Genomic DNA, 14991 nt, shown 5'->3' with positions numbered 1-14991 from the left:
TTTTGACCGGATGTTGTGCAATCATTCCACCAATCGCGAACAAGATACTAGATCTACAAAAAATCACAATATACACGCCTTAAGTTATCGACGGTTTGATTTAAATAAAGTAGCATAATATCGAAACGTCTTGGTAGTAAAACCTTTCTATATAGCTGACATTGACTCGCTACTTTCACTTTTGACAGGACGTTGTTATGGTTATGGGCACCTGTTCTGTTTCCCCGCTTATTTGCGACTGGTTTACGTATTATTGAAGTAAAAATACCGATAATGAATGACAATTAGTACACCAGTTGCTTCTGAGATATGGGTTATAGAACACTAATTTTATTTTCTTCGTAACATTGGAGCAACGTTCGTCGGAAAAAATAAAAATAAAACTAGGAAATTTTATTTTATTTTTATTTGGGTTTTGCAATATTTAGGTACCGCGATCCCGTAAATCTAAAGATATAAAAACTCAGTAGGCTTTGGTAGAAAGCTCCATGTTGATGATATAAAAGAATATGTGTAAAGCTGAATGACAGGCTATAAATGTTGTATTTGGGCGGAGCAATTGCCACGATCCTTTAATGCACCAAAACCTTCAATTGCTATGTTTCAATTGCTATGTTTATTTGCAAACAGAAGTAATATATTCTGTGAAAAACAACATAGAAGTAACGCTGTACAAGATGTTATATTTTGATGTCTCCTCGTTCAAGAGCTGTCTTGTTTATCAATGACATTAACCAGTGTGACAACAGTCAAAACACAAAAGGCACATTTACATAATTTCTCATGAAATATTGACTGTTTTCAGGATGGGTAACCTCCAGGATCTTCACAGAGCGGGCCTGTACATCAACGACCTTAGCCAGTATGACAACAGTCGGGATATGGTGATGGCCGGCTGTCTGCATGCATCCAAGCTGGAACACTCCATAGAACAGGTAATTAGACTATGGGAGAACTTCATTCAGTACAGTATTGGTGTTGATTGCCAAAAACAATGCAAAACAAATGATCTCTGTTTTAGAATCCTTATCAGTGTGTGATTTTATTATAAATACCTTCCATACCAGCGAGCATATAATTTTCATTTAATGTGTTGTCTCTATGTGATAAATGTACATAATTACCATAGAATTTGGAGTGTATTAAACCTCTTAGTCCTTGACTTGCAAGGAAGTGCCTGACTACACACATTGTAGTGACAAATCTCCGATGGAAGAAAGCCATTAGATGCTCTAGAGGGTTTAGGTATGATGCTTGAAGACTCTTAACTACATGCTGAAAGATGACTGTAATGGATAAGAAAACTAAATCAATCGGCAACTTAAAGGCATCTTTCTATGAATGAAAATAAGTTGTGATAGCATTTTAGCCTTGGTGTCAGGTGTTGTCATTAATATAAACCTTTGGCTGTAACTTATAAAATAATCTTGAAATGTAGCACACAATGTTGTCAATGACATGGTGCATATATATATATATATATATATATATATATATATATATATATATATATATATATATATATATATATATATATATATATATATATATATATATATATATATATAGAAAGGCCCATAACTCTGGCTTTAGTTGTTATTAAGTTGTGCCCCTTGCTGGACTGTTGGTATTTACTTGTATTTGCACAGATGTAAATGCAATTTATTTTCTTTCTTTTTTTGGTGCTTCAGGTGATAAAAAAACCCACACAGTATAATTAAATGTCAGCTTTCTAAAATTTAAAATTAGAGATGATTGCATTAAATTCTTTTTATGAGAATTTGATTTAAGTTAATGCTTGCATTTATGATCAAGTTAAAAAAAGTGATTATTATTATGGTGAGCTAAATGTATTTAAAGTCAATTAAGTTTTAAGTGCCTTTCGATGCACCTAGTTAGCTAAAACTATTTGGATCATGTAATAGCTTGTCTCTTCTTCTTAAAAAAAAGTCGAGCTGAGGTTTTGTTATTATTTAATAAAGTCTTGTTATTAGATACATGTTGCAAGACACAATGTCGAGTTTGTGTGTGGCAATTAATGACCCATAATTTTTAATTATAGAATATAATAATTTTGAATGAGAAAAACAACAAAAACATCATCAGCTCACGTTAGCACTTGTTAACATCCTTTATAAGTTCTGTATGGTTATTAAATGGTATAAAATGTGAAACAGTTCTTTCTACAAACATTTATTTTCCCATAAAAAGTATTTTTTGTCCAAGAATTTGAGAAGGAAATCTGGAAATCTGCTATTCAAGATAAAATAGTTTTTGTTTTTTTTTCCATTTTGAGTGGCGTTTTACATAAATCAGCATATGATGAATTTAATCTGCTATAAGTTTTTTTGTGTTTTTTTTGTAAGACTAACGTCAGATATCAATGTCCAATGTAAAAATGAATACAGTTTTAATACCCCCCCCCCTTTTCCCCGAAAATTGATGTTGACTAAAACTACAGAAATGATCGTTGGTTGTTGTCAGATCATTGGTTGTTGTCAGATCATTGGTTGTTGTCAGAGCCTTGGTTGTTGTCAGAGCCTTGGTTGTTGTCAGAGCGGTGACTGTTGTCAGATCATTGGTTGTTGTCAGAGCATTGGTTGTTGTCAGAGCCTTGGTTGTTTTCAGAACTTTGGTTGTTGTCAGATCGTTGGTTGTTGTCATTGTCAGATCATTGGTTGTTGTCAGATCATTGGTTGTTGTCAGAGCCTTGGTTGTTGTCAGAGCCTTGGTTGTTGTCAGAGCGGTGGCTGTTGTCAGATCATTGGTTGTTGTCAGAGCATTGGTTGTTGTCAGAGCCTTGGTTGTTGTCAGAGCCTTGGTTGTTGTCAGATCATTAGTTGTTGTCAGAGCCTTGGTTGTTGTCAGAGCCTTGGTTGTTGTCAGAGACTTGGTTGTTGTCAGAGCATTGGTTGTTGTCAGATCATTGGTTGTTGTCAGATCATTGGTTGTTGTCAGAGCCTTGGTTGTTGTCAGAGCCTTGGTTGTTGTCAGAGCATTGGTTGTTGTCAGAGCATTGGTTGTTGTCAGAGATGTGGCTGTTGTCAGAGATGTGGCTGTTGTCAGAACCTTGGTTGTTGTCAGATCGTTGGTTGTTGTCAGATCATTGTTTGTTGTCAGAGCCTTGGTTGTTGTCAGAGCCTTGGTTGTTGTCAGAGCCTTGGATGTTGTCAGAGCCTTGGTTGTTGTCAGAGCATTGGTTGTTGTCAGATTGTTGGTTGTTGTCAGAGCTTTGGTTGTTGTCAGAGCATTGGTTGTTGTCAGATTGTTGGTTGTTGTCAGAGTGTTGGTTGTTGTCAGAGCATTGGTTGTTGTCAGATTGTTGGTTGTTGTCAGAGCCTTGGTTGCTGTCAGAGCATTGGTTGTTGTCAGATTGTTGGTTGTTGTCAGAGCCTTGGTTGTTGTCAGAGCCTTGGTTGTTGTCAGAGCATTGGTTGTTGTCAGATTGTTGGTTGTTGTCAGAGCATTGGTTGTTGTCAGATTGTTGGTTGTTGTCAGAGCCTTGGTTGTTGTCAGAGCCTTGGTTGTTGTCAGAGCCTTGGTTGTTGTCAGAGCATTGGTTGTTGTCAGGGCCTTGGTTGTTGTCAGAGCGGTGGCTGTTGTCAGAGCCTTGGTTGTTGTCAGAGTGTTGGTTGATGTCAGAATCTTAGATTTGGGCATTTAATACCCCAAAATGAGACCATGAAACTTATACTTGATTTATCAATTGATTACATAATGTACCATAATAAATAGGTAAATTAACAGTAGAGAATTTGACTTGGAATTTTCTGGCCAAGTAAATGACAATTGTCCCCATGTTTCACTGATACTTCTGATTTTAGGATATTATGGATGTCAGATTTTGTTGATAGGGCTAGTGTGAAAAAATTTTCAGTAGATTTTCACCTAACTGATAACTGATATAAAATCTATTGTTGAGGATGATTTTTTTTCTGGGAACCTGAAGTAATCTGATTGAATGTAATTTGCAAACAATTGTGCAGTGTTGTTTTTTCGGTCTTGATATGCTGACTGGTTACAGGAATGAAGCATCTTGGTCATTTATCTGGATCAGACCTGAATAACTGTTAACAGACCCTCTGATCTGTTTTGATAATTGGTAGATTATATCTTTTGCTCTCTCTATATATCTAAGGTGTTTCAATTATTGCAGGATATTATTAAGAAGATCCTTGATATGCCAACCAAAAAACTTTATGGCCCATTAAAGAGGTCTGTCAGCCAGGTGCCTAAGCTTGGTTTTTGCAATGTTTGAATTTATTGTAATAGAAGATGAACTATGTTGGATTTTTGTTAATATTTCTGTCAACATTTGATTGACATGGTGTTAGCATTGGCAAAGTCTATAGACCAAACTAGAAAATTAAGTTAAATGTAAAACTGAATGTCACATCTCGTTTTTATTCTTTCATGAAAATGTAACATATTTGCGTTACTTCATCAAATATTATACTATAATTCACTTAGAATTTGGGTATCAGTTTCATTTCTTTCAAAGATAAAAATGTGAGAAGATGAGAAGTGCAAAAACTTATATATATATATATAGTGTTTGCCATAAATCAAAGCGCAATAAAATGTCAAACATGAAACTTGGTACATATGGATAAAATGTGCAATATGCATATTGGTAGCACTAGTCTGATAGCTGTGGCCAAAACATTGCATAAGCTATGTATATAAAAAAAGAGAGAATAATTGCACTTAAATTATATTTTTAGTAAATTCATTTCTTATGCTGATTGTTCGTCATTTCTGTTCACCTTTGAGGCTGTTGTTGATTTTGGCACAGTGAATACATAAAATATAAATATTATGTGCTCAAGTGGGATTCTAAAGCTCCAGTCTCGTGCAAAAAATTATTATTTAAAACAATTTGTCTTTCATCTAGCATGTTTCTAATTTTTTTCACAGTTTTGTGAAATAATTAACACAGATATTTACTCTTCATTATTTTATTAAAGAAGCCCTTGGCATAGAGTTTCTGTATTCGATTACTTTGTTTTTAAGTTTAAGATGTGAATTTTAGAGTTAAAATTATTCTCCTCAACTGCTTAGAACTAGAATTATAAAGAGATAAAACAATTTTTTATCATATGAACATGTTTTCAATATCACATACTTAATTAGTTGTCTTAAGCAGTGTAAGTGGTCTTGTGCTTCATCACTGGTTAAGACTCTAGACGTACAACGCTGCATGGTTCTGATTAGTTGTCTAAAGCAGTGTAAGTGGTCTTGTGCTTCATCACTGTTTAAGACTCTAGACGTACAACGTTGCATGGTTCTGATTAGTTGTCTAAAGCAGTGTAAGTGGTCTTGTGCTTCATCACTGTTTAAGACTCTAGACGTACAACGTTGCATGGTTCTGATTAGTTGTCTAAAGCAGTGTAAGTGGTCTTGTGCTTCATCACTGTTTAAGACTCTAGACGTACAACGCTGCATGGTTCTGATTAGTTGTCTAAAGCAGTGTAAGTGGTCTTGTGCTTCATCACTGTTTAAGACTCTAGACGTACAACGTTGCATGGTTCTGATTAGTTGTCTAAAGCAGTGTAAGTGGTCTTGTGCTTCATCACTGTTTAAGACTCTAGACGTACAACGTTGCATGGTTCTGATTAGTTGTCTAAAGCAGTGTAAGTGGTCTTGTGCTTCATCACTGTTTAAGACTCTAGACGTACAACGTTGCATGGTTCTGATTAGTTGTCTAAAGCAGTGTAAGTGGTCTTGTGCTTCATGGCTTCATCACTGGTTGAGACTCTAGACGTACAACGTTGCATGGTTCTGATTAGTTGTCTAAAGCAGTGTAAGTGGTCTTGTGCTTCATCACTGTTTAAGACTCTAGACGTATAACGCTGCATGGTTCTGATTAGTTGTCTAAAGCAGTGTAAGTGGTCTTGTGCTTCATGGCTTCATCACTGGTTGAGACTCTAGACGTACAACGTTGCATGGTTCTGATTAGTTGTCTAAAGCAGTGTAAGTGGTCTTGTGCTTCATCACTGTTTAAGACTCTAGACGTATAACGTTGCATGGTTCTGATTAGTTGTCTAAAGCAGTGTAAATGGTCTTGTGCTTCATGGCTTCATCACTGGTTGAGACTCTAGACGTACAACGTTGCATGGTTCTGATTAGTTGTCTAAAGCAGTGTAAGTGGTCTTGTGCTTCATCACTGTTTAAGACTCTAGACGTACAACGCTGCATGGTTCTGATTAGTTGTCTAAAGCAGTGTAAGTGGTCTTGTGCTTCATCACTGTTTAAGACTCTAGATGTACAACGCTGCATGGTTCTGATTAGTTGTCTAAAGCAGTATAAGTGGTCTTGTGCTTCATCACTGTTTAAGACTCTAGACGTACAATGCTGCATTATTCTGATTAGTTGTCTGAAGCAGTATAAGTGGTCTTGTGCTTCATCACTGTTTAAGACTCTAGACGTACAACGTTGCATGGTTCTGATTAGTTGTCTAAAGCAGTGTAAGTGGTCTTGTGCTTCATCACTGTTTAAGACTCTAGACGTACAACGCTGCATGGTTCTGATTAGTTGTCTAAAGCAGTGTAAGTGGTCTTGTGCTTCATCACTGTTTAAGACTCTAGACGTACAATGCTGCATGGTTCTGATTAGTTGTCTAAAGCAGTATAAGTGGTTTTGTGCTTCATCACTGTTTGAGACTCTAGACGTACAACACTGCATGGTTCTGGGCCAATATTCAATGAATTCGAGACTCAGACTCATAAAAGTGAATATTAAAATGTAACAAAAGATTTTTAATGTCAATTTTGCCATAAAATAAAATTGGCAATATGTGTAAATAATTGTTAATGGTGTTATTTTAATCAAGTGTAGCAATAGATTAGTAATTATTTTCAATGAAATGGAGACCTGCAGTTTTGAGTCTTTCAGTATCAAACTCTGACTCAAGATGTGGGTGGATATGGTACTGGACTATTTACAAATATCACATGCTGTTTCATGGTGTTTTTGCAGCAACGAGAGAAAAGTGAGAAGATATCTGAGAACATGCAGAAGATTGAGGAGTGGAAGGCTCGTAGTGACAGTCTCCTCTATGCCATGATACCCAAGTCTGTGGCAGGGAAACTCAAATCTGGAGCTGACCCCATCTCCACTTGCGAGGTATATTCTATAAAGTGTTTCGTTCTTGTTCTCTTCTTAGTTATACCCAAGTCTGTGACTGGCAAACTGAAGACTGATGCCTTTCCGATCTCCACTTTTAATTTTGGTGGTGGGATGTATTTCAAGAAATGTACTTTTTACTCGTCATGTTTGTGAGACCTTGCTGCCATTATTCTCAAGATTGTCATAGGCAAACTGAAGACTGATGCCTTTGACAATCTCCATTTGTGGGGTAAGGGGACTGGAAGGTGTTTAACCCTTTCCCGCATGACAAACCAAGCTTATATAGGCTTGCCATCGTATGGCTTATCAGTACATTGACTATCAGTAGTCAATAGATAAGGATCCCATAACAATAGCCCTTTTGTAAAGAAAGCCCTCATCTCAGCCTCAGGAGTCTTACTCCAGATTAGGAGTCAATGCCATCCCTGGCACGAACCCACAGGACATAAGCCTTGGTGTGATGCATACTCAGGGTGATAGCCTGTGTTGGGAACATCAGAGCCTTAAGTGGTCTAGTGTGGTCACCTTTTGACCTTTAAGTCAAGGGCCTGTCACACATCATTGATATACCTCTAAACCAGAGCACTGGTACCGGTACCTATACCAACATTAACAAAGTACTGCCCTTGCAATCCATTTGCTTGCTCAGGCAGATCAACGGCTACCGTATTTTCTCGACTATAAGGCGATTCGCTTATAAGACGGCCCCCTAACTTTGCCTATGAAATCTGGTGCTTTTTGTTTCGACTCGCTTATAAGACGGGGTCAATTTTTAAGCAAATCTAAAATGCTAAAATTCTTCCTAATGTGTAAAAATGTTCAAGCTCAACGGACAATTATCGACTTTCGCGGTAACTGTTTTTGTTTTACTCAAAGAAAATGGCGGGCAACTGTGAGCTCTCTATTTGGAGGTAGGTTAAAAATGAGTACATAAGTTTGCAGGACAGGTCGTTACATATCGAAATTGTAATAATTAATTAATAACAACATATGTTTGTTTTAGTTTATTTTTTATTGAAGACACCAATGAAGTTCTTCGGCAAAATAAATGGCTTCAATAACATAACTGCGAAAAGCCGAGGCATGAATAGGTGTTTGTTTAGCAATAATGCTTTAGGCAATATTGTCCCTTGATTGGCGACGAACATAAAGGATTCATATTCGCATTGTCATTTGTTTGCTTAATCAAATTGACAGTTAGGTACCTACATCATATTAACATTCCAATTTATTGATTTGATATATCTGTCATACTAATTATACTGACACGCGCCATGAGAAAAAAATGCAGATATAACGGTACACTGTGTGACGTCAGAGCACGCGCGGTGAAGAGATTTCGTGTTGTTGTTTACTTAATTGCCCCATACTTATATCAGCAGACGATAGGCTGGATAGACGAATACCCTATGTAAAATTTAACTGATTTTGACTTGAATCTTTTTTTAATATTTTATCGACTCGCTTATAAGACGGGTTCCCTACTTTGGGGGTAAAAATCGGGACCCAATTTCCCCGTCTTATAGTCGAGAAAATACGGTAAAATGCATGTTAACAATATAGTGCTGTGCATGCCTTTGCTAATTTTTTGAAAGATTTCCTGACAATGAACTACTGCTCTTAGCTATTTGATACAATTGCACTGCCATATGAGTACCGATTCCTCATATTTGCGAAATTTTTGGCCCTGGTATAGCTCCGGCAAGCCAAATAGGCTAGTGACAGGCCCTTCATATGGGAAGATCAGTTTCAAAAGATATCCACAGTTTGAAAATGGAACAATATAATTGTCAATATATTGACCCAAAGAACTTGATGAAAATTCTTGTCTAGCAAGTATAAATATATATCAGAGTTTGTGTCAACACATTGAATTATTAGATTAAGAACAACCCTCCTCCATATTTCTTACTCACAGAAATGGCATCTGAAAAAATGCTCTGTAATGCATTGAGACTGAAGTAAAAAGCCTTGATCATCGGCTGTGAACTTTGATGGCATGTTTGACCCCAGTCACTTACAATTGTGATTTTTTGAAAACCTTTAAATAGTAACATATATAACAAATCACTTAGCGTAATGATCATTTCTTTAATGAAAACTTAATTCAATTCTGTTTTATTAATCTTGACACTTACAAAAACATACAATAACCTATGCTCTTTCAACAAAGACGCGAGAAAAGCAAACAGCTGAGCTACTAGTGCAAAGTCTTTCTATAAATCATGGAAGCCCTTTCGTAGGTATATTTCAGTAACAATTAACTTCCAAAAATGCTTTAACAAACCCTCAATATTCTAGAGACCTAATTATCAAGTGTGTTGAATGAGAATGTGAAACCCTCGAAATGGGGTAAAAGCCATTCTGCGAGGACGGTACAATTTATGTTTTTGTAATTGCAGTACCTATTAAAATACCTGCATGTTGCATTAATTTGCATTGCGGTGATCAGCTGCTTGTATGTTTTCAGAAGTTGTACACTATATCACCTCAATTTACTCACAGTGATGATGCAATCTCCCATTAGGGCAATGCTTTTTTTGCAAAAACATGTGTCTGGTTATGTGTACATAAATGAATGGTCAGTTGATGTATTTGTTTCTTACCTCAACCATGCAAGTTTGACTCCACTTGTTACTTTAGTATGTTGACTGTGGACAATACATAAATGATTCTCTTTTCACTTTTATAATGGGCATTTAGGCAGACATGTAGGCCATTATGTTTTCTGTTTAACATGATGCAGTTTCATAATGTTTCCTCTAAAACATGATCACTGTCGAATAAATGTGATTTCAATTGAAGTGTCATTATAACATTATAACATTATTAATACCAACTACCAACTGCATTATCCATTTCTGACAACTTCCATACTCCCTGACTTGTGCAACTTACTTCTAACTCTTACAACTGTTAGCAAATATCTTAGTTGAGCTGACTTCGTTGTCAGTCAGTTAACAAAAGCAACACAGAGATGAATTGCCTCAAAATGTGAATTCAAACTGTAAATTTTTGTCATCTCATAGTTTTTAATATGTTGAAAGCTACTATTGATTGGTTGCTTCATGTGGAACCACTCCAAGCTGTACATGTACATGTATGGATGCTTTGCTTGAGGTATGAGTCCGCCAGTTACAGTTCATGGTGATACATTAAACTACGTGCCAAAATACTGATGGCTGCAGTTGGTTTCCTTTGATGAGGGAGTAGATTGAAAAGTTATTCAACACATCAAACACTTGAAATGCTAACTTCGTTAATATTTTGCAAACAGTAGTATTCTTTCCTAAACTTGAATGACCTACAAACTTGTGTCTTCAAAATCAGTGGTTGGAAGCCCAGAATAAGAGGTTATTCACTTATTCTCAGATGCACTAAAAATACCTCTGATATTTGTCCAGGAATCAGAAAGTCTCTTTTTCTAATCATCACCAGTCTGTGTAGACTGAAAACTAATTAGCCGTTATGTGTACACTGTCAACATTTGATGAATATAAATTGTTGGTAGACATGAAGGAATAGTGTCACAGACAGAGATGACATGCAGGCGATAGTGTGATCAGATCAACCATAAACGTGTGTCCAGAAACTGGTATCAGCCAACGTCCATTCACACTGGAGTGTATGATCATGGTAGTGGCGGATGTGCAAGTCTGCAAGTAATCTGGCTCATCCTTATAGTCAAGCTTGGTGCTTAATAGATGCACTTTAGGAATGGCAAATGTTTAAGTGTGATGAGATAATGAATTGTGTATTAGCTTGTGTCCCCGCCCTTAACTACGTGATCTTGATAGTGTTGGATGTGCAAATCTGAACAAAGGTTTGTCCGTGGGTCAAGGTTGTTTTCTAGGCACTCGTTATGGCAAAGTTATCAATAAGTGAGATCAGGTTGTGAATTATGTTGAGAATTAAACTGTGATAAGCAATTGTTCACCCTCCATTATGGCAGATGAACTTACTGGTTGACGTCACATTTCCGAACAGGGCACAAATCCCGAACACCAGCTAAAACATGCGTTTGTTTATCGTGATTGATTAATCGATGATTTATATCAGTACAAAGGCTTGCCTTGGTCACACTTGCGAAGTTTCATCTTGTTTTGTTGAGTATTTTTCCAAAAACATGCCATTCAATGTTTATACGCTTAAAGATCAAAATGTAGCACACAGGGAAATGACGTCAGAGGGCACACGCGCATCTTTAGGTTTTGCAGTTATGTTGACCTACATTCAAAATACTTAGAAATCACGCTGTACATGTGAATTTCATGTTTTAAAAAACATCGGAAACAATAAATGACTTTGCAGCTAAGTGTTTATTTAATATAGCATACTTATTAATTATAATTGTTTGACCATGTATTTTTGCTTTTCAAGTGTTCGGTATTTGTGCCCTACATAGCATAAATTTAAGGTTGAATTACTGTCTATAAAATGATCGATTTTCGACATAAAATTGAAGAGATCATGAATCTGTACTTTGACAGATCTGATGTTGTCACATTAACCAAAGATGTTTCATATGCAATATTAACTTACTACAAGTGTTCGGATTTGTGACCTTAGCCAATACAGTTAAGGTGCTCTTTATGGGTCATTTTGCTGTAAAAACCGCTTGCTCTCATTGCTGCTCTAGATGAGTGTTTCAGCAGAAAAAATAAATAAACAAGTTTGTGCTTGAAAAAGAAAGATCTCACAGTAATACATTTTCAGTACTTTAGCTATTTCTTTAACCTTTATATTACATGCTCAACTTTCTCTGAGATATTTGTTACGAGAATACAAGGATGTTTAGCTATTTCTGTCTTTGTCTGGTCTGTTAAAAACTTAAGAAGAATTGAATTTAGAAATCTGACTGATAATAAGATGTATATTGCAATTGTTTTGAGGTGTTCACAATTTATTATGAAAAACATTATAATAATCCCAAAGTTTCAATTTGAAAGAATTAGACTGAGGCTCATCTATAGCTTCTTTATCAATATGGCAAGAACATATCAATTTATAGGAGTTTACATTATAAAATAGAAGTATGAAATTGATCCATGAATGGCAATGTATATACTTTTGGCATATTACCCAACTCCATGGCAGGAATTTTTCATTTTTAGAACCACAAATTGTAATCAAGTTTTTGACATGGCATGTTAAAAATTTAATGCATTAGGTTACCAAATGGAATGTTACGGAGTAACGCGGTTTGAAATAGTGCGAATATAAAGATCACTTTGTTTGAATATGTTTATAAGATTGCAATGTTAATGGGAATTTGAAAAAAAGCGGAAGGAAATAATCTTGATGAGGTACCAAGAGTAATAGACAGTTAAGATTATCACGCTGAAAATGAAAGGTATTGACTGAAAGACCCGGCTTTATTTTATCTACTAATTATAGTCTGAAAACCTCCTCTGCCAATTTAATTCATTTAATAAACTTTACAATAGCATTAAACTCATGAAATGTATAAGCAATGCTTTCACATATCTTTAGGTCCTATAGGCTTATCAGTTACTGTCATGAAATAGCTATTTGTAATAAAACTAATCACTTTACATTACCTATTCTTAGTTTATGTCAGGCATTTATAGGGAAACAGTTTGAGGCCCCTCAAAATATTTTTTGGTTTCGATATTTTCTACCTGTTATCAGCATGGTAAAAAAAGTAAAATCACGCTTGTCGAGCCTAGCCTTTCAATGCTTTCAGTGCTTTCATTATCATAATATTATATGACTCTAAATAATTTTTGGCTTATACAGGTTTAATCGCTTTAACAATTCAGCTTAATTTGTTTTTATTTAAACCTGGTGTTGAGGAAAATATAATGTTGGATGCAATTGTCTTTTGTGTAATTTTGCTTAAAAAGTGTTGACACTCTTCAAAAGGAGGACATAAAACAGTTAATGTCCAAACATAAAATAGTAGCATTTAAGCGCAACCTTAACCCCTGTTTCTTATACCACTTGACCACTCTCACTATCTACTATCTCTAATGTCTCATCTCATCTATACTTTCAGGTGTTCAACAATGTGACAATCATGTTCACCTACATGGTTGGTTTTGGTGACGTCTGCTCCTCTGCCACTCCGATGGAGATCGTTAACATCATCAACAGAGTTTTCATATTGTTCGACAAAATCATTGACAAATATGATGTTTTTAAGGTACACGGGAATAGATATAACTACAATGACTATGTAATCATTAATCATGAAACTGATCATCATTAATAACAGAAATTCCATTATCATAAATATACAGGTAAATAAAGGATTGTTTATTCAGTTTTCAACCTTCAACAACATTTAATGGTAAATTTCTGTCTTACCCACCCTTGGTAAGATGACTCAAGTTCATCTACACACCATTTCAGAATAATATTCTATGAGATTTAAAATGTTACTAAATTGAAAATATGACAATCTAGAAGAGCAGAGTCAGAACAATGTACATCAACAGAAAAATAAATACAAAATAAAAAGCTTAAAAAGCGACATCAAACGGGAACTATTTGACATTCATGTCCACCTAATTGCGCATGCTAATTCTTTTATTGATGCCAACGTCAAAATTGCACTTAAATTTAAATTTTCGGTATGCAAGAAAAAGTGTGTTGAAGAAATCGTATCATTTACATGAATGCAGGGCGGATGAAAAAATCCGACCATCGGGCATGCTGCATGGCCGGGTCGCTAGGAAAGCCTCAATACCGGTTTCTGCACATGCAGTAATGGGTTGGCTATTTTCCATCGAAAGATGCTTATTATCTAGGTCTGTTGTTGTTTGTTTATGAGATTGATTGTCTAGCCAGCATCCAAATCTTATTATGATAATCTAACTTGAAATCAGGCAGCAAAGACCATTGTTAAAAAATATTTATTTTCTGGAACTAATTCTGGGCACTGTTATAGTTTTCAGGAATGAGTTTGATATCATAATACTAAAAATGTCTTATCTTGCTTAAATAGAACTTATGTTTGGCAGAATTATAAAATTGATAAAAAGCTGTTTTGCAAAATCCATTAATCCAAGATAAAGATTGGGGTGTTACCAGAAATTGAATCTGTAAATATATCCTCTGGTTCATTAATTGAGGTTTTTACAAGTGTAAACATCCTTGCTTTTTAACTATTTGATATACAGAAAGATAGCTGCAATAAAACAACATTGTGATTGACAGCAAAGATTGAATAGCTGTTGTAATTCACACAGGAAAGAGTAATTTAGAATTCCATCAAATTGTTTTGTAAATTGTTTAACCATTATTTTTAGATCACAGTTTTTTGTCTGGCACATTTTTAAGTCTATGATGCTTTAATGACTTCTATTCTTGTTTTATGATGTGACTGCAAACTATATGTGATTATTTTTGCATGCTGTGAATTAGTTAACCTTAAGCAGGTTTTTTGTGTCTCAGACATTTAAAGTGCATCAACAGGAATTTTAATGCCTCCATTCACTTACAACCCTATCAGACTTTTTTTCAGTCTTTTGAGGCCATCCTTGAAAAAATATTTGTTTGCAGTGTCTCCATCTAGATTTTTAGCTGTGATTTGGTCCAGTAGAGACATTTTATGCTACCAAAGGTGAGCATATTGAAATCGCACATCCATCCGCACCTCCGTCCGTTTTTCTGTGTCTGGGTTGTTACATTGTCATGCAGGGAGGATTTTAAAATTATTTGGTACATATGTTTGGGTAACATAAAGAGGACATGTTTCATTCAAGACCCAGGTCCCTTCCTCTTCCTGTGAAATTTCATGAAAGCTTGCATATGCTAAGTTTATGATAACTGTTCCTGAGTATAAGTAATTGCATAATCTAATTAACAGGTTGGCACTATGGGGCATTTATCACTTTC

At 35.5% G+C, this 14991-nt stretch overlaps 1 protein-coding gene across 4 annotated transcripts in view; it reads left to right on the top strand.

Annotated features, from left to right (window-relative positions):
- LOC128231301 (soluble guanylate cyclase gcy-35-like) overlaps nucleotides 1-14991 on the top strand; it is a 106416-nt gene that overhangs the window by 67326 nt on the left and 24099 nt on the right. For all 4 annotated transcript variants that reach the window (XM_052943941.1, XM_052943938.1, XM_052943940.1 and 1 more), the window contains exons 6-8: nucleotides 806-935; nucleotides 6979-7125; nucleotides 13148-13294. In XM_052943941.1, coding sequence (XP_052799901.1) covers nucleotides 806-935; nucleotides 6979-7125; nucleotides 13148-13294 — 424 coding nt within the window. The remainder of the gene's footprint in view (nucleotides 1-805; nucleotides 936-6978; nucleotides 7126-13147; nucleotides 13295-14991) is intronic.

Source organism: Mya arenaria, chromosome 4 (genome assembly GCF_026914265.1).
Source record: "Mya arenaria isolate MELC-2E11 chromosome 4, ASM2691426v1".
Taxonomy (NCBI): domain Eukaryota; kingdom Metazoa; phylum Mollusca; class Bivalvia; order Myida; family Myidae; genus Mya; species Mya arenaria.
Note: the sequence above shows the minus strand (reverse complement) of the source record. Positions and strands in the feature narration are given on the sequence as shown.